Genomic DNA, 19,870 nt, shown 5'->3' on the forward strand with positions numbered 1-19,870 from the left:
ATAACCTTGCCACATCAGGTGTCCAGATAGAGACCCAACAGGAAAACATCATGTGGGGTTTACCTCCCAAAACAGGGTCTGGGTTGCTGCAGTTTGGATATTTGTCCCTTCCAAACCTCATGTCGAAATCTGACCCCCAGGGCCGGACGCAGTGGCTCATGCCCGTCATCCCTGCACTTTGGGAGGCGGAGGCGGGTGGATCACCCGAGGCCAGGAGTTGGAGACCAGCCTGGCCCACATGATGAAACCCCGTCTCTACTAAAGAATACAAAAATTAGATGGGTGTGGTGGCACGTGCCTGTAGTCTCAGCTACTCAGGAGGCTGAGGCAAGAGAATCGCTCGAACCTGGGAGGCAGAAATTGCAGTGAGCTGAGATCGTGCCAGTGCACTCCAGCCTGGATGACAGAGCGACACTCCATCTCCAAAAAAAAAAAGAACTCTGACCCCCAGTGTGAGAGGTGGGGCCTAATGGGAGGTGTTGGGTCATGGGGGTGGGTCCCTCATAAATGGCTTGGTGCCATCCTAGCAGTAATGATGGAGCTCTTACTCCAAAGCTCCTGTAAGAGTTCCCCCAGAGCTGGTTGTTAAAAAGAGTGGGACCTCCCTGCTACCCTCTCCTACTTCCTCTCCCCGTGTGACCTCTGCACGCCAGCTCTCACTGCCTTCTGCCATGAGTGGAAGCAGCCTGGGGCCTCACCAGAAACAGATACCGGCCCCGTGCATCCTGTGCAGCCTGCAGAACCGTGAGCCCGATAAACCTCTTTCTTCATAAATCACCCAGCCTCAGGTATCCCTTTATAGCAACGCAAAAACAGACTCAGACATGGGTTTCTCTGTAAAGGGAGGCAGGCAGGATGAAGAAGTGTGGCCATCTGGGAATGCATCCCATCCAGAGAGCTGGGCCAGGCCCACGTTAGTCACAGCCTGCCGCATGGGCCTGCTTCCTTATTTACTTAACAGGAGCCCTCCCAGAATCTATACAGAAATACCTACAACCATCCACCAGGCGCAGTGCCCTGCCTTGTCCTCAAAAACTTCCAAAAGCCAGATTGTCAAAAGCAATTTAATTTTTGGAGAAAAAACTGCATACGCAGTACAACTTATATCTCAGGCGAAATGTCTCAGAATCTTCCTGCACATTGGACAGAAACTCAGCTTCACCACATTGCCAGCCGGGAGACCATGGAAGGGAACTGGCGCCACTGCCCCCAGCTGCCCTTCCCAGGGGCAACTTCACCAAGATGCGGAAATCCTGGGCCCACCCCACAGTCAGTCATCGCTCCATTTCTTCCTGGCACCACCACCTCCATCTGGGCCTGCTCCCCAACCCCCCAGAAGCAGGTGGGCCCAGGCTCCGGGCCAGTGCCCCCATCAAGATCAGACGTAAGGCATCTTCCCACCGTCACTGTGCTCCGGGGACTTTTCCAATCCTTCCTTCCTCTCTGTCCAGAGGCTGCCAGGCTGAGGGGGCCACCGTCCAGGTGGAACAGGCACAGGCATCGGGGAATCAGATGGTATCAGTGGGGATAGGGCACAGCACTTTCCTGGGAGCCATGCGACGCCAGATCTTCCTCTGGCAGTTCCCACTGGCTGTGGGAAGTGGTTTTTATAAAGGGGGCCAACTTCCAGGAACATCTAGGGCTGGGGAGCAACCCAGCATTGACAGTGAATCAGAATCCACCTAGAGCTGGCCATGGCCCAGGCAAGGGGCGTCTTCCCCACAGCCCCCAGGAGTGGCTGCACCTAGTGGGCACAGCATTTGGCCTGCCTCGCGGGCCCCTTGTTCAGAGCCACAGCTGCATCCCCCCGTGGAGCCTGGCCCTCCTCGTCGCCTCTCTGCAGTAGCTCTTGGGCTGTGAACAGCAAGAGGAGGGGGCTGGCTAGGGAGGGAAGTCGCCCAGCCCAGCACAGCCCTGCAGACCAGCCACCCCAGGACCCGCCCCTCCTATGTTTACCCTGAACCATAGAACAAGGGCCTCCTGCCCCTCCTGGTCACCATCCAGTCCCTAAAGACATTCTATGGGATACCACGTCACCAGCAACAGGGACCCAGGGAAGTTGGTCAGGGACAAGCACCTCCCCCTTGTCTGGCCCACGGGGACGTCACTCACCCACCGTATTGAACACCTCCGACACCTGGTGGTTCAGTTTGGCCGAAGTTTCCATGAACAGCAACTTCTGGCTGTCGGCAAACTCCTTCCCTTCCTGAAGGAAACAGCCACAAAATCCAGCGTTGTTTATAAGAGAGTTTCCTAAGGACACCTGGTTCACTTCCAACAGTAGGACCCGAGAAAGCCGCAGCCGTGGAGCCCGCACTCCTCCATGTTTCGTGTCCAAGTTGTGTTTCTTGGCACTCCTGAGCAGCCAGGACCAGGGAGGGGCGGGGTGTGCTCCCTGGAAGAGGCTCTTCCTCTAGCTGGCGGGGGGGCAGCCTTCCTCCTCCTGCAGGGCCTGGAAAGCCAAGTCCCCACCCCCAGGTTCCCCTCCCATCATGCCTGTTGGCACCTGTGGGCTTTGATGCTGGGCAAAGAACCAACTGAGAACCCAGGAAACATAAGAGGCAGAGGGAGGCCCCAGGACGGCACCCACCTGGGCCCTTCTTCTGGGGAACCCTCATTTTCCAACACAGCTCTCCTCTGGGGAGAAATGGATGTCCCAGAGCAAAGGCAAACCGGAAAACAGCAGGCTTGCAACGGGTGACCAGGAGAGAGCATTCATGGGAAGGCCACAGCCTTGCCCAGGAGTCGGGGGTGGCCGAGGAATGGGGGCCTTCCTGTGCAGGCCCCTCCCCTGGCCTCCGGGACTCTCCCAGGAAGAGGAGCCTGTGGTGGATCCCAGAGGGCACAGCTCAGGCTCCTGACTGTCCAGCCGGACATGGAGCTGGCAGCAGGTGTGGCCGGCCATGCCCCCAGCTCTCGCACCATCCACCATCGTGAGTGCACTCCTCCTGTCCTGGCCCGGAGATCCCTCGGCCGGCCCTGCATTTGTCCCCACTGAGCTCCCCAGCCAGACAGACGCTCCAAACCCACCCTGGCCGCCCACTGCCCTTCCAGGCCTTGAGTAACCTCGTGCCCATGTTTTTGTGCCTGCCCAAGCACACAGCCCACGTAGTCACTCTCAGAGGGCACAGCTCTGCTGCCAGGACCCTCTCTCCCCCATCCCAACTTGCAATGAGGGCTCAGACTGACGCTGTCTCCCTTTGCTCCCCTTGCTCTCCCCCGAGATTCTCCAAAATCTTCACCCCACTTCTCCATCTCTCCACAGCCTCCATTGAAGCTGGGGCCTTTTCTCTTTGGGAGGCGCGCCCGTCGGTCTAAGCCCTGAGTTGGGTCTTCCCCTGCGCCAGCCTCTAGTGTGTGTGGGGTCTCCCCATCAGCCACTTGTCTGCAGCTGTTTACATGGTCTTCGTCCTAAATGTGGTGGGGGAGGTGGGATGCCGTGGAAGAGAAACAACAGCGACACCTGGGTGACCGCTGCCTCTGCCTGTAAGGAGGACTGACAAAACTCGAGTGAAGGAGGCTACATTTGCACAGAAGCCCCTTCTGGGAACAGAGTAGGGAAGGGAGCCCTGCTGAGGAACTAGATCACTTTTCTCGTTCAAGCCGAGCCCACCCTGCAGCTGCCGCCCTGCCCTTCCCTCTGCCGGCCACCCTGTTCCTGCTCCTCTGCCACTGGGCTTGAACTGCCATTGCACTGGGCCTGAGTTTTTCAGGAAAGACCGGAAATCTTTGACTAAAAGAGAAACTCAGGTGGAAAGCTGTGTGTGTGTGCGTGTGTGGGTGCAAGTGAGAGTGAATGTGGGGGGTGTGCATGTGTGCAAATGCATGTGGGCGTGTAGAGGTGTGTGTGCACATGTGTAAGTGTGTGTGGGTGTGGGTGTGCGTGTATGAAAGTGTGAGTGCCAAGGTCTTGACACAGGCGGGCAGGGCTCTCTCCTGCTGTGGAAGAGCAGAGCAGGGTCTCCTGGGCGGTACCTGGAAGGTCACCTCCCGCTCCTGGCTGAGGTCCGTCTTGTTGCCCACCAGCATCACCAGGACTTCTGGGTGCAGCTCCTCCTCCAGGTCCTTCAGCCACTGCTGAGCCTTGAGGAAGGAATCCTAGAAAAGAAGAAAAAAAGTAACATCAAACAAAACTTATAGGCGGTCATTAGCTATTCCGGGAGGGGGAAGCCAGTGTTGCTGGTCACGTTGTGTAAAATGTCACAGAATCCAACTGGCCATGGACGCACCTGCAGGGCTGCTCCGTTCCTCTGAGGAGGGCACGTTCCTGTCCTGGGTGACCTGTGCGGCCAGGCAGAAAACTGCTAGGACACACATCAGATCCTTCACCCTGACCAGGCCCAGGAGACTGCCAGCCACGGGGTATTTCAGGTCAGGCCTTGAGCTCCTGAATCTCCCACGCCTAGCTGTCCTCAAAGGACCACTTTGTGCAAGAGAGTCTGGGGGACTGGCCACCACCCCAAACCCTGACCCTAATGCAGCACCAGGAACTACTGAGTGGCAGACGGCAACGGCATGTTCTTTGTGGACCACGGAGGAGCAGAACCCCACTGTGGAGGAGGATGGGGGGTTGTCAGGAGGCCATCCTGGAGGAGGTGACTGTTGCTCACTAATGGAGTCTCTGTTCCTTGTGATTACACCATGGCATCATTGCACTGGAGAAACCAGAAGGCAGGTGCTTGGGAAGGAGGGTGGGACGTGCCTCAAGGCAGGCCCTACCTTCCTGGTGATGTCGTACACCAGAAGCGCAGCGTTGGCGCCCCTGAAGTAGAGGTGGCAGACGCTGTGGTACTTCTCCTGGCCAGCTGTGTCCCAGATCTCAAGCTTCAGAGAGGCGGCGCCCACATCCACCACCTTTGTGAAGAACGCACCTGAAACAGGGAGGCCCAGAGGGCTTACTCAGAGGACGAGGTTGCCACGTGCGGCTCAGGTGGGCCCGCGGCAAGCCGCAGGCACAGCAGTGGGCTCAGAGGGACAGCTGGCCACGCATCTCCCACGCCCGCATGGCCAGGAGGTTGAGCAAACAGTTCTTCTGGGAGATGGAGCCTTCCACATCGAGCAAAGTGTTGGGAGTGATTGCTATGGGGCCTTTCGAGAGGCTTTGGATGGGAAGGTAAATCTCTCCAGGACCTAATACAAAAGCTCTGGGCTACATACGCCGTGAAAGGGATCTCCACTTACTGGGAGTCCGATGCATCCCTGCCGGCTTCCAGCGATGCAGCTGGGCTCTGGGAACCCCTAGAGCCCTGGGCACCCCCGGCCTACCGGCCCCTCGCCTGCCAGACCCATCTTGCACAGAGGCAGTCACGATTGCATAGGCTCCTCCAAGGCCTTCCTCGCCTCCTGCTAACCTCCCCACTTTCCCAATGCTGCTCCCCACCAACACCCTTCTCCACTGTCCCCTCTGCATGGTGTCCTTCCTCTTCTTCACCTAGAAAACTCTTAGGCATCCTCTGAGATCTTCCAACGGCAACCCCGGAAGGGCTGCTGGGCCCCCTGCCTCCACGGAAGCCTCCCCGCACCCCATACACACCCAGAGGCAAGGCCTCCTGCGTTCTCCACCTGTCTCCCCCAGGAAGGCAGGGGCTTTGTCTTACTCAGCCATGTACCTGCTTAACACACACACACACACACACACACACACACACACACACACACACACAAAACTACTCCCAAGCACTTTAACATATTGGGCAATGCACTGTTCATTTAAAGATTATCTACCCTTTGCTTTCCAAAGTTATATGATTTTAAAATGATTATTTTATAGATCTCCAAAATGTTTTGCCCCATTGTGTGTGGCTTGTCAGGAATGTGTTATACACAGAACTGGAGAGGACGGGGCGGGGGAAGGCAAGGTGTCTGGGGCATGGAGGAGCCACCAGCACCGACAGGCTCCTGTCAAAGCTGCTACCCTGCCTAGACCCTGGGTTGGGTTTGGAGTCTGTTGGGGAGATTCTGGCAAACGGAGCCACATGCTTAAAATAAAAACTTACACTCCAAGGACAGTGCATGAGTGTCCTGCGGCTGCCAAAACAAAGTCCCATGAGCCGAGTGGCTCAAATTAGCAAATTTCTTCCTGCAGTTCTGGAGGCCAGAGGTCCAAAACTGATGCGTTAGCTGGGTTGGTTCCTTCCGGAGACTGAAGGAGAATCCGTTCCGGGCCTCCTCCAGCTTCAGGGGCTGCCGGCAACCCTGGTGTTCCTGGTGGCTGCATCACCCCCATCTCTGGCTCTGTCTTCACGTGGCTGCCCCTCTGTGGCTGTGTCCTCTCCCCTTCTTATAAGGACGTCAGTCACTGGACTTAAGGGCCATCCTAAGTTCCATCTTGTTGGCCTTAATTAATTACATCTGCAAAGACCCTCTCTCCAAATAAGGTCGCACTCACAGGTTCTGGGGGTTAGGACTTAATCGCCTCTTTACGGGTGGGAGAAACTCAATTGCACCCACTAGACAGAGAACAGGAGGCTGGACAGAGAACAGAACAGGAGGTTGGACAGAGAACAGGAGGCTGGACAGAGAACAGGAGGCTGGACAGAGCTTTCCAGCATGGTGCAGCAAGACCATGCTTCTCTATCATGAGACAACCTCTTCCTAAACGGAAACCACTGCCTGGGCTCTTCTGCCCGCACGTCCTGCAGTTCCCTGCAGGTCCAGGAACTTGAAGTCAGACCAACTCCCCAGGTCAAACAAAGCTGCAGTCTCCATCCAGACAGTAGGACCAGTGATTTCCAGCTTAGATGGGGCAACTGTCGGGACTGAACCGGCTATAAACCTCTGAACACACCAGATGCTCCACTGGATTGACAATGGTGCCAGAATGAAGACCGTGCCCAGAACATAAATGTACACCCATCAGCTGATCTGATGGCAGCTTGCTTAAACTTTCTAAGTCTCAGCTTCCTCATCCATAGCAGGAGCTAATGGTGCCCTTCACCCAGGGTGGCTGTTAAATCGCCTGAGCAAGGAGAGAAAGGGCATATGAATTTTGCTTCTTCTTTCTGTCCTCTTTGCTCTCTGTGGACTTGTTGTCTTAAAACGTGGGCCTTTTATCCACATCTTTCTGTTTCCCATCACTTCAAATCACATTTCTCAGTTTGAATTTGGTTTTATCTTAAAAGCTGGCGCAGGGTGAAACGTGAGCATAAAATTCAGGTTTGCTTCCTCCATTTACCAATCTTAGCCTCTCATATTTTCCTTTTCCATGTTGAAAATGATGGCTGGAGGCTGGGCACAGTGGCTCATGCCTGTAATCCCAGCACTTTGGGAGGCCGAGGTGGGTGGATCACTTGAGGTCGAGTTCAAGACCAGCCTGACCAACATGGTGAAACCCTGTCTCTACTAAAAATACAAAAATTAGCCAGGTGTGCTGGCATGCCCCTGTAGTCCCAGCTACTCGGGAGGCCGAGGCAGGAGAATCGCTTGAACCCAGGAGGTGGAGGTTGCAGCGAGCCAAGATTGTGCCACTGCACTCCAGCCTGGGCAGCAGGAGACAGAGTGAGACTCTGCCTCAAAAAAAGAACAGGAGGGGGTGGGGGGGAGGGGAGGGAAAATGATGGCTGGTGGTTGAATTTACACTAATGTAAAATTCCAGCAAATTTCCAAGGAGGGCATGGGTTTTAGTCCAAGCAATGATAATGCATAATAATAGTCAATGTTTGGCTATTTACAGAACATAGACCCTTCCCTTCCCTGCAGAGATGTAAGGCCCTCAGGTGGGCCCCTGGACAGGTATTTGAGGCAACCTAGTCTCGTGCACTCCGTGGCTCTGACCCGGAAGACAGCATGCATTTATTATCATAACCTTTTTCAGAAACCCACTAACCACATTTCTATATCTCCATGGCTAAAGCCAAAATGTAATTAAAAAATAAAGTTTTGGCTGGGTACAGTGGCTCATGCCTGTAACCCCAGCATTTTGGGAGGCCAAGGAGGGAAGATCAGTCTAGCTCAGGAGCTTAAGATCAGTGAAACCTTGTCTCTACAAAAAACACAAAAATTAGCTGGGTGTGGTGGCGCACACCTGTGGTCCCAGCTACTGAAGAGGTGGAAGTGGAGGATTGCTTGAGCCCAGGAGGTTGAGGCTACAGTGAGCTGTGATCATACCACCGCACTCCAGCCTGGGCAACAGAATGAGATGCCATCTTAAAAAAAAAAAAAAAAAAAAAAAAAAAAAAAAAAGTTCCTCTACTAAATTTTATTTTTTTAATTTAATTTTATTTTTTTAGTAGAGACGCGGTTTCACCATGTTGCCCAGGCTGGTATCCAACTCCTGAGCTCGGGCAATCTGCCCGCCTCGGCCTCCCAAATTGCTGAGATTATAGGCATGAGCCACTGCGCCCAGCCTCTCTACTAAATGTTAATATCATTTAAGTGGTTTTGCTTTTTTTACCTTTTAATTTAAATAAACAGCCAATTCTGCTCATTGAAGCCCTCTCTGTAGCACTTGGCTGTTTTGTAAAAATAGTGAGCTGATGACAAATTGAAAGGAACATGAAATGGAAACTTATTTTCTGGGGGCTCTAGGACGTCAGCCACGTTCTCAATTTAGAAGGGAAGTCAGCTGGTGCCAAGTTGAATGTGCTCAGTACCTGTTTGTCACCGTCCCCTTCCTGCAAAAAGCCCAACAAGTCTGGGATTAGTTGTGGCTTCAGCTGGCAAATGTGCACACAAGCACTAGATGTCACCATCCTTCCAAAAGATGTCATGCAGAAAGTCAGCAGCGCACAGAATCTCCCCTGCTGTGGCCTGTTAGGACAGTGGGGGCAGTCCATGGGGAGGTCCAGCCCCCGTCCCTGACACAGCAGGGGCTCCTAAAGCTGCCACCTCCGCGGCAGGCCCTGGTGGGGGTGGGCGGGAGGCTGCGCTCACTTGGACTCCCGTCCCTCGGACTCCCGTCCGTTCTGCCTCTGCTCCTGCCTGCTCTTCTGGCTCCAGCCAGCACGTTGGCTTTCCAGCTTCAGGGCTCGAGTCCATGTCCCTTTCTGGCTCTGCTTCCTGCTTCCTCTGGATGGACGGTGTCTTGCCAGGAGCTGAGCCCACCACCTGTGTCATGTCCTGCTGTGGGCCCCACCCCACACACCTGTCAACTGAACCAGACCCTCGGGAGGGCCCCAGGGACCTGAGTCAATCCTCCTAAAGGCTGACCCCTCGGACAGGGCCGGGCTTGGTGACCTTAAGCCACCCAGGGTGACAGCAACCTTTCATGGAGAGGCCACTCCAGGAAGGTGTTTACACTCCCATTTCACAGGGAAAAAATCCAGACGGAGGGAAGGAGTGGCATGCCTGTGGCCATCCATCCTGTCCCTCCCTCGGGGTTCCTGCAACCAAGCACTGGGCGTGCTGCCTCCTGCATTTCCAGGCCACCTGTGAGGACAGCACTCCCATTCTCCTCTGAGGCTCTGCTCCTGGCCTACCCTCTCCCCTGGACAGGAGCCCAGTGTTCTTGATAAAAGCTGAAGCCACACGTGACAAAAGAAGCAGGAGTGTCTGCTCTCAAAGGGTTTTTGTGCAACACAGATCACTCTTCCCCCAAAGCACGTAAGTTAAAGGAGTGAGCACATCCCATCTCCTCATCCTAAAAGTGGCAATATCCACATTTATGATATGTGATCATGTAATTATTATAATGAGGATTAATAATTAACATACACTTTGGGAGGCCAAGGGTGGTGGATTGCTTGAGGTCAGGAGTTCAAAACCAGCCTGGCCAACATGGTGAAACTCCGTCTCTACTAAAAATACAAAAATCAGCATGGTGGTATGCACCTGTAATCCCAGCCACTCGGGAGGCTGAGGCAGGAGAATCGCTTGAACCCAGGAGGCAGAGGATGCAATGAGCCAAGGTTGCACCACTGCACTCCGCCTGGGCAACAGAGCGAGACTCCGTCTCAAAAAAAATAATAATAAAATAATTAACATAGGCCGGGTGCAGTGGTGCACACCATGGCAAAACCCTATCTCTACAAAAAATATAAAAATTAGCTGGCTATGGTGGTGCACACCTGCGATAGCAGCTACTCTGGAGGCTAAGGTGGGAGGATGGCTTGAGCCCAGGAGGCAGAGGTTCCAGTGAGACACTGCACTCCAGCCTGGGTGACAGAGCAAGACTCTGTCTCAAAAAAATTAACATAATGATAATAATAAATTGCATGACATCTATCCATAGTTACAGTAATATCTACCTCTAAAAGCTGTAATATTATCCCAAGGTGTGACGCAGACACTTGGATGGAAGCAGAGGAGACCATGGTTCCCACAGGGGACTCACCCAACAGCAAAGGAAGGAGCTTCCACATTTCTACCCCTGCAACCCGGCACAGCTGCCCACACACAGAGGTGCTCAATACAAAATGTGGACCCCAGGGTTGGAGGCTGATGGGATGAAGGCAGCTCGTGAGCCACAGGCTAACCTAATCTGGCTGTTCTCCTCTCCCCGTTGTGCCACGGGCCACAGCCCACAGCCTCCCACCCCGGCCCCATCACAGAGACCCAGAGTGGGAACAAAGACTCCACCCACCAGTTCTGGGTGAAAGGCAGAGCCCAGCCTGTAGAACGGTCCTCCCCCTCAGAGAGAGGAGATAAACCCAGGCCTGGAAGAGAGGGGCTTGGAGGAAGGGAGGCCCTGGCTTTCATCTGAAAGCTGCCGGCAGGGGGATGGCCCCTGAGGGGCCAGACAGAGGACCAGGAGTAGAGTGAGACATACAGGCCTGGCCCCCAAGCAAAGACCCCAACCTGGCCTAGGACTCCCCAGGAAGCCCAGCTTTGTTCACCCCACTGACCCTGGTAGGCCCCCTGAAGAGAGGGCAGGCAATTGGTACAGGCAGGGCAGGTGTGAGGGGGATGCTCGGACCCTGGCTTGCTGGAATGAAAGGAACTAGGGCCTCGTGCCTCATTGTCAGGGCCTCCATCCCCCTCACCTGTAAAATACAGAATGCCCAGCACCACCCTGAAGCTTCACAGACCCCACACATCACCCCCCGACCCCCACCCAAGAAAGGTGGGTGCTCTGTGGGTACAGCTCTCTGTGGGCTGAGCACGTCCAAGCACGTCTCAATGAATCCAAAGCACCCTCCTACGCTCCAACCGGGCATCTCGGAATCTCTCAGCCCTGCTTGCACTCACCCAGTGAGTGCCTTTGGGCGCTGGCTCCTGCAGGCTCTGCTAGGGTGGCATCATGGAGTCCTTCTGTAAAAGGCCCTGTAGCAGATACTTTAGGTTTTACTGGCCATGGGGTCACTGCTGCAACCACTCAACCCTGCTGCCATTTTAGAGTGAATAGAGGAGGAGGAACAGCAAGAATATCATTTACAGAGGGTAAGTACCTGAACAGGTAGAGTTGTGTCTCCACAGAACCTTACTCACAAAACAACAAGAACAGCCAGAGAGCCACAGTGTGCAGACCTCCGTGTCAGAGTGAGATCCATCCCCAGTCCAGCTCACCTGGCCTGACACCTGCTGCCTCTCTCTGCATCTTGAATACCAGCCACCCAGGTACAAAGCTCTCAACATCCAGGCCTGGTGAGGCCCCCATCTGTGTGCTCTATTCTCAACTGAGGCCACCCTCAGGCCAGCCTTGGCATTTTGATGTATTTTTAAAGGAAGCCAAGTCCAATATCAGGACTTGGGGGGTGAGGGGTACAGATCTCCTTGCTAATGGAGAAGAGGATTGTACTGCACACCCCAGGGTAACCTTGACTCTCTCCCCAGGGTCCCCCTCTGCAGACAGCCTCTCACCATCACCCTGGCCCTTCTCACCACTAGCTCTGGGAGTCGGGCCAGGCAGACCCCTGCCAATTCCCCTGTATCCCCTGGGGATCCTTCAGGAACCACCCCCGAGAAAATGGAAGGGCTCCCTAAATAGCTAACGTCATGTGCCACATCTTGCAATTGTGTTTCTGTGTTTGGTGCATCTGTTTAGCTGGTTATAGAATCCATCCCACCTAACGCAGGCCTGCAAAAGGGTTCATGCTCAACAGATGCCTGTTAGATGAGTAAATGAATGAGTGAATCTGGAGATGTGCAGCTTATCCATGTCAGAGTCCGAATTTGAAACCGAGGCTCTGATTCTGCATGTGTTCCCCCAGGGGGAATGGGCATAAAGAACACGCTGGCTTTCCCCATTTCAGGTGAAAACTGGGTTTCACTGCCTAGGCAGACTGTGCCCACAGCAGGATGGGAAGGAGGCCAGCAGCCTGCAGATGCCCCATACAGTTACTCCTGAGCTTCATGACAGGTTAGCCTTTTTAAGAAGCACAGAGAGAAGGTCTCCCTCCCCGCCCACTCCCAAAATGATCTTCCCACCCCCAATCCAGGCCAAGCTGGTAAACCAAGCCCAGGCAGGAAGGAAGATGCTGTTGGGGTAAATAAAGCAAGGGAGCAGTGTTAGCAGGAGGGCGGCCTGGGTGGTGGGAGAGGACAGCTGGTTTAGGCCGCTGAGTGGCCAGGGCCCAGGAGGCTTCTTCCGGGCTGTCCCTTCCACCAGCATAATCCCTCGCACCCAGCCCGACCCTTTGGGGCCAGAGGTCCTACCCCAGAATCTCCACCCCCTGCAGACTCCAGCTGAGCTGAAACTTGACCCAGAGCCAAGGGCACTTCCTGTCTTTGTAGATTCTGTGGGTGCCCTCTTGGACCTCACCCCCTCCCCTCACGCACTGGACACAGGCAGCTCAAGGTCCCAGCATGGGGATTCCTAGGTGGGCCTCGTCCCCATCTGCCCCAGGTGTGGGTCAGCAGCCCAGACTTCTGCACTGAAGACCAACAAAGGGGTGCTCTGCCCTCACTTACAGCCCACCGTAGGCAGGATACTCTTGAAGTCGTTCTTCACGTACCGAAGAGCCAAGCTGGACTTACCCACGGAGCCACTTCCCAGGAGAACCAGCTTGAACACACGGGGCTGGCTGGGGGCAGCCCTGGGCTGGGGGGTCCTGTGTGCCTGTGCCATGCCCTGCAAAGAATCACAACTGTCTGAAGCAAGTGGAACATCGGAGCCACATCATCTCAGCAAGCTCAACCCCGGGGCTGCTTCTCGGTCAGGAGCAGATGGCCCAATACAGAGCTCCCAACTCAGAGGCCACCTAGGTCCACACTCCTGCTCCCCTCTGCACCCCATGCCCCATCTCCCCATCTGCAATTTTTAGGTCCATTTTTAGGTCTGTGGTAAGGAACAAAAGGAGCTTTGCTTGGAAAGCTCCGGGCACGGGTCTTTGCAGACCCCGAAAAGCAATGATTACATGTGACGGTCTCAGGGCTTGTTGTCCTCCTTCCATTACTTTCAATTTTTACAAATCTATTACTTGTCCTCAAAGTATCTAATGCAAGGAGAGGTAAAAAGCATCTGAGCATTTCTTGGGTGGTTGTTTATGGATTAAAGTTGGTGTTTCAGAAAAAATCTACCTAAAAAAAGGTTGGTGTCTCAATGATCTCGAAACATCGTAGACACATTCCCATTGTGTCTAAAGCCTCAGAACCCACAGTAATATGCCCCAGAGAAAACCAACTTCACGATCAAAATAAACGTGGGCGACCCCTGCGTATTTTTCATCATAGAAACTTTCATGTACACACCACAATAGAGAGAACGGTCTGATGGGCCCATGGACCCACCTCCCGCTTCCCCAGTAATCAGCTCAGCCATTTGTATCACTCACACTCCCAAACCTCCCCCTGCAGGGTATTGTGTAAAGCAGATCCCAGGCATTCTATCATCTGCAAATCTCAGTAGAGATACAGGTATTTTTTTTCTTTGCAGTTCATGTGTTGAAGAAATCAGGTTGTCCTGTAGATTTCCAGTACGGATGTTGCTGATTACACCCCTGTGTTATTGAATAGTCCTATGAACTCTGTATTTTTGATACCGCGGTGGTTCAGGACATAAACGTGATTAGACACAGGCTATTTTTTGGCGAGATTGTCATGAGAGTGTGCGTGCACTTCCCACAGAAGGCAAATAATGTCCAGTTGTCTTTCTGTGATGTTGGCAGTCATTGAAGACTATTACTTCGACCCACTATTTCACTAAGGGGTTGCAAAATGGTGACATTCTAATAATGTTCTAATGTTATCACTTTGTGTTTATTATCTAGGAAGAGAAGCTCCCCACAATAAATATGAAACCCATCAGGGGCAGCTGGTCCTGGGATCAGAGTCTCATCTCCCTTCCTCACCACAGTGGGCAACAGGGAGGCTCCCTAAAGGGGGAAGGGGAGGAATTTTGAAAAGGAAAGAAGAAAAGCAGGAGTGGTTGGAAGCAGCCCACATGCCCTCACTGCCACCAGTAAGGAGCCACGGCCACAGACTGGTCTGGACTGCCCTGCAGGGATAAGAGGGGAGGGAATCAAGTTTGGAATCAATCTGGAAACAAATAGGACTGAGTCCTAGATACCAAGAAGATCGTTCTAGAGAGAAAGTGACTGAGAGTCATGGAGTCCAGAACAGGAGGGTTTAGGGCTCTCTACCCATCAGAGAAGAAGGGTTCCACATAGTAGACTCGGGTGGTTATCCCAAACATGCCTGGAACCCCATCTTAGCTGGAAATATGCAAGTTTCACCATCAAGTATGATGCTGGCTTCAGAGACGGATAAAAAACATAACATTAAGTTTTCCATCTGTGTTTCTTAAAAAAAAGAAAGAAAGAAAGAAAAAGAAAAAGAAAAGCTCTCCAGGTGATCTCAGTATGCAGCCAAGACTAGGAATCACTGCTAGAATTCTGTTTTCCTTGGAGCTGGGAACAGTGTCTAGCACATACTAAGTACTAATTCCTAAGAAATGAATGAATGAGGCCAAGCATGAAGAGCACATAACACAGCACCTGTGCTTTGAAATATCCACCTGGATTGAGGATGATTTCTTGGGGCCAGCTATGGTTTGCATGGATCTTCCAAAAAGCAGATTTGGAAACTCAGTCCCCAGTGCAACCATGCTAGGAGGTGGGGCCTAATGGAAGGTGGTTGGGTCATGAGGACTCTGCCCTCATTAATCCACGCCCAGCACAGATTAACACTGCTGCAGTCTTGCATGTCCACAAGCCTGCGTGTTCTCTTGCCCTTTCACCTTCCACTGTGGGATGACACAGCAAGAAGGCACTCAACAGATGTAGACCCCTTGGCCTTGGACTTCCCAGCCTCCAGAACCATAAGAAACAAATCTTTGTTCTTTTTACATTTCTGTCCCAGGAATTCTGTTAAAGCAGCACAAACAGACTAAGACAGCATCTGAGGCAAAGTGAGAGTGCCTGGGGTGGGAACTTAGTCCAGCAGATGATCCGCTCAAGTCAGCTGGGGACAGGCTCTCAGAGGTCAAGGCACGGCCCAGACTTTCCACCCTTTGGTGGAAGGGGAAAGGGTAGCGGGAGCGGGGTGAGGGAAAAAAGACTACTCAATGGCTACAGTGTACACCGCTCTGGTATGGGGTGCAACAAAATCTCAGAAATCACTAAAGAACATATCCCTGTAACCAAATACCACCTGTTCCCCTAAAATCTATTGAAATAAAAAAATAATTAAAAATAAACAGAGATACCCCCTTCAAGTTCTCTTTGCTATTTATTTGCATAGGTTAATAAAACCTTTCCTAAGTCAAAAAATCTGTGGCCCGAAACATGTCTGAATTAACTGAAACAGGTGGACTCTGAAGGAATGCACCATGACTACTGGGATGCCGGCGTCTCATTCCTTTGACAATGATATGTCTCTTTGTTTAATGAAGTTATTTTATTTTTGGGCTGGGCGCAGTGGCTCATGCCTGTAAAGGCACTTTGAGAAGACGAGGCAGGTGGATCACTTGAGGTCAGGAGTTGGAGACCAGCCTGTCCAACACGGTGAAACCCCATCTCTACTAAAAATACAAAAATTAGCTGGGTGTGGTGGCACACGCTTGTAATCCCAGCTACTCGGGAGGCTGAAGCAGGAAAATCGCTTGAACCCAGGAGGCAGAGGTTTCAGTGAGCCAAAATCCCACCATTGCACTCCAGCCTGGGTGACAGAGCGAGAATCTGTCTCCAAAAAAAAAAAGTTATTTTACTATAAACATACAAGTGTCAATATAAAAGAAGCTACCCATAACTCCACCCCCGTAATACAACCACAAATGGTATTTTTGCCTACTTCTAGTTTTTTTCTATGACTCCTAAAAACAAACCAAAACCCATAGTTTTAACATAAAATTATTATCCTATGTGTAAGAAATACTTAATACCAAAGGCAGTCTCACACATTGCTTCAAAATCATGTTTAATGGACATATAACATTTCTACAACTATCTCAACTTGCTGAACCATTTTCCTAATACTGGATTTTTACTTAGTTTTAATTTTTTCTCTGTAATAAGACTGCAGTAAACATTTTCTTATATAACTTTTTGTGTGATTGAGTGTTGTAAGCTTTCAATAATGAGAGGTTGGAGGCTTCTGTCCAAAGAGAAAATTAAAAGTGTGGCACCTGACCCCCACCTCCAGAATTTAATCAAGATGGGGTTATTAGTAGTGAAAGATGTTATTAGGTTGTTGAAGACAAAGATGTTTTCAGGAACACCATACTCAAGATTGGCGCTTCTCTAGTAATCTTAACTTGGGGCTTTTTAATCTCTTGCACCTCCCTTCCACTAAAGGAAAAAAACGGAGAGCAAATCCCACATTAGTCTTTTTTGTGGGGAAGGGGCCATTCCAGGGAAGGGTCTGGTTGATGAGTCTATCGCCAACTGTGATCCTGTGTCACCCTTGCCTGGGCCTGTGAAGAATATTGAGATTACAAGAGGTACACCTGTACATTGCATTCAGAATGCAGCCATCTGATACAGAAAACACAATGTAGATTGTAAAAAGGAGTTTACAAGAAAACCTGACAAGCTTCCTAGATATCACTGGGTATTAAATTGGGAATGTTGATGTCATTTGAAATGGATTTCTTTAAGAGTTCTTCTCATTACCAGAAGTTTTTTGTTTTTTTTTTCAAGACCTTAAAACCGGAACTTTCCCGAAGAAAAATGCAAATAAGAATCTCCTTCTGGGAATCCGACTTAGTGAGCCATCAGAAATCTGAACTAGGAAGTCTCCGCCCCAGCTTTGTCCTTTGATTATACACACACGGGCACATGCACAGACACAAACAAATACAGACATGGGTACAAACACGTGAGCACACACACAGACACACAGAGACACACACACAGAGAAGCAGAGACACACACACAGAGGCAGACACTCCACAAAGGGCACAGAGCTTTAAACAATGACTCACCTGTTCCCCAGGCCCGGTCACTTGCAGGGAGCTGAAGAGCCTGTCATCACCAGTCCACAGCGTTGCTACCTGTCTCCGCTTTCTCCTCTCTCTGGTCCAGGGGAAGGTTTGCTTCCCTCCACAGGCAGGACAGGACAGGAGGAGCCTCTACTCCAATGGAAAACAGCCGCAGAGCAGAGGTCAAGAGCAGCAGCCTCGGACCAGGGCAATGCCCACTGGACCCCAGCGCCAAGGTCAGGCCTCTTCTCCTCCCAGAAGGTTTCAGGGCAAAGTCCACGGTGGTCATGTGGTCACCTGGGGCAGGGCAGGAGGCTGGACCTCAAAGCAGGTGACCCGGGAGCACCTGTGCGCTGCCGGAAGTCAAGTCACATTCCAGTCCTGCATTTCCTGGCACCCAACTGGAGCCCGTTTTTCAGCTTTATTCCGGGGTTTCACTTCCAGGGTCTCACTTTGGCACAGAATGTTTTTCTTGGCTCCTTCCTTGGAGCTGTATCGAATCTTTGTTGCACTTGAAAAACCAACAGCCCAGAAGAGAAAAGAATGTTTCAGTCAGATGAATTAATTCCTCCCACTGTCAGCTGGAAGCCAACCCTGGCTGAGCCCTGCACTGGCCAGAGGCAACTGAGTGTGAGCCAGTCCAGGGTCAGATCCTGGGCTGATGCCACCTGAGGGCGGGGTGGGGGCGTGGCCTCCGTGGACATGGGAGACTCCAGGTGCAGGAGAGGGGGAGGTGGACTTCCTCTTGGTCTTCCCAAATTCTTCAGGAGACTCTAGTCATGACATTTCCCGGCTTGGTGGTAACAGAAGAGTCTCCTCCAGGTAAGATTTCCAGAGCCTCTGAGTATGGCTGGGATAGCAGGGTTGGGCCTGAGGCTGAGGAGATGGAAATCTGTTGCCGTGAACATCACTCCACACAGCCAGTATACGGGAAGCCAGCTCACTTTATGTCCTCCAAACTCACCCTAACTTCTCGTTTGGGTCTCATCCCGCGGGGCTGCTGGGAAATAAGCTCTGCCACCACAGTGGTTCCTCCGCCCTGTGGGAGTGGGGGGCTCTTATGCTGGAGGGGGGACACTGGCCTGGACTTCTGCTGAGGCTCTGCCCCTCATCCCTGCAGGATGGACTAGCCAGTCCTAACACAGGAGCGGTGTTGCTCTACCACGTCCAAGCCTCCTCTGAGATTCTTCCTCCATGCAACCACTTCCCCTGGGGCATGGCCACCTCCCTGGAAGCCGCCAGCGTGCTCGGCTGGGCCCCCGCACTCTGGAGGCTTGAGAATCTCTCTATTTTTGAATGACGTCCTTATCCTCTGCCCCCAGGCTGGTAACCAAAGGTCTGGGGGTGGTGACGTGCTGGGAATGGTGTAACTCGTGAGATGGAGGCTGAATGTGGAAATACATGAATGTGCTTCTCTTCTCTCCAGTTCCCTTGAAGAATCCACCTTCCTGCAGGGTTGGGGGAGCGCAGAATGGGAGGAAGATACAAATACCAATTTTATAGCAAGAATGCAAAAAGAGGCCAGCGCGGTGGCTCGAGCCTGGAATCCCAGCACTTTGGAAGGCGAGCTGGGCGGATCACTTGAGGTCAGGAGTTCGAGACCAGCCTGACCAACATGGAGAAACCTCATCTCTATGAAAAATACAAAAAAAATTAGCCAGGCGTGGTGGCATGCACCTATAATCCTAGCTGAGGCAGGAGAATTGCTTGAACCTGGGAGGCAGAAGTTGCAGTGAGCTGAGATCATGCCACTGCATGCCAGCCTGGGCAACAGAGTGAAACGATCTCAAAAAGTAAAAATAAAAATAAAAAAATTAAAAAGACAAAATGGTTAAGAACCAGCTTTTTATACCCAAAATGGGAGGTTTGTACCTACAGTCAGATAACAGGTTTGAAAGCCAGGCCTTGTGTGGAGAAGGGAGTTTTGGAATCAGCTAAGCTCACCTGTGATTATGTCACAGCCCATCGCTCATGTTAGAGAGGGTCCCGACTCCCTAGAAGGCGAAAACCCCTCAAAGACCCCAGGCCAGTCCCCAAACAGCAGAGCTGTGCCACGTGGCACCCCAGCCACCCTTTGAGCAATGCACATGCGTAAGATCTCAGAAGTGACTGGTGAGGGTGCAGAGAGGCCCCGTGGGCCAGGCACGGGACAGCGGAAGGAGACACCAAGACAGGCAGGCTCAGGAGCTGGTGCAGGCAGGGCCAAGGTGCCTCAGAGGCCGGCGGTCCAGGCAGACATTTTCAGCAGAGACCACGGGGAAGCGAGGACCTCTCACAGATCCAAGGACACACATCCCCTCCCCACACTGCCACGAAGTCACCGGCCATACTCCCAACCCAGGCACCAGTGTCCATGTGAGAGAGGGGCAAGGTGGCGGCGTCTGGGAGAAGCAGCGTTTTACCTGGTGATCCTTTACGTTACTGTAGGACAGCAGATCTACAGGGTTGGACGGACTGAAATTTAAAATCCCCCCTCTCCTCTGTTTCCCACTAGATCAAGCCCCTGGAGAAGATCTCCTTCATTAACATGAGGTAAAACACATGAAGAAAGTCTGTGACTTGTGGCAGGGGACAGGGCACGGAGCTTCTGCAGCTCAGAGGAGAGAGGCCTGTGTTCACGGTGGCTCTCACCATGGC

At 52.4% G+C, this 19,870-nt stretch overlaps 1 protein-coding gene across 4 annotated transcripts; it reads right to left on the reverse strand.

Moving 5' to 3' along the window:
* Positions 1-1,046: 1,046 nt before the first annotated feature.
* Positions 1,047-17,327, reverse strand: RAB17 (RAB17, member RAS oncogene family). Of its 4 annotated transcripts, none has more exons than XM_016950788.4 (6): positions 17,237-17,327; positions 12,853-12,946; positions 4,720-4,871; positions 3,976-4,098; positions 2,113-2,206; positions 1,047-1,854 (listed from the first exon to the last, which is right to left on the reverse strand). In XM_016950788.4, exons 2-6 carry the CDS (start codon positions 12,941-12,943, stop codon positions 1,745-1,747), a joined length of 570 nt encoding a protein of 189 aa, XP_016806277.1. In that variant the 5' UTR covers positions 12,944-12,946; positions 17,237-17,327; the 3' UTR covers positions 1,047-1,744. The 4 variants fall into 4 exon arrangements, with proteins under 4 accessions (XP_016806277.1, XP_016806276.1, XP_003309588.1 ...); XM_016950787.4 differs by having other exon boundaries at positions 2,117-2,206; positions 12,787-12,946; XM_003309540.5 differs by having other exon boundaries at positions 12,787-12,946.
* Positions 17,328-19,870: the final 2,543 nt, after the last annotated feature.

Source organism: Pan troglodytes, chromosome 13 (assembly GCF_028858775.2).
Source record: "Pan troglodytes isolate AG18354 chromosome 13, NHGRI_mPanTro3-v2.0_pri, whole genome shotgun sequence".
Classification (NCBI taxonomy): domain Eukaryota; kingdom Metazoa; phylum Chordata; class Mammalia; order Primates; family Hominidae; genus Pan; species Pan troglodytes.

Coding starts and splice junctions, on each gene's coding strand:
- RAB17 (XM_003309540.5), bottom strand. CDS start 12,943: ATGGCACAGGCACACAGGACCCCCCAGCCCAGGGCTGCCCCCAGCCAG. Junction 4,099..4,719: donor TGTACGACATCACCAGGAAG/GTAGGGCCTGCC, acceptor CTTCTTTTCTAG/GATTCCTTCCTCAAGGCTCA. Junction 2,207..3,975: donor AGCGGGAGGTGACCTTCCAG/GTACCGCCCAGG, acceptor TGTTTCCTTCAG/GAAGGGAAGGAGTTTGCCGA.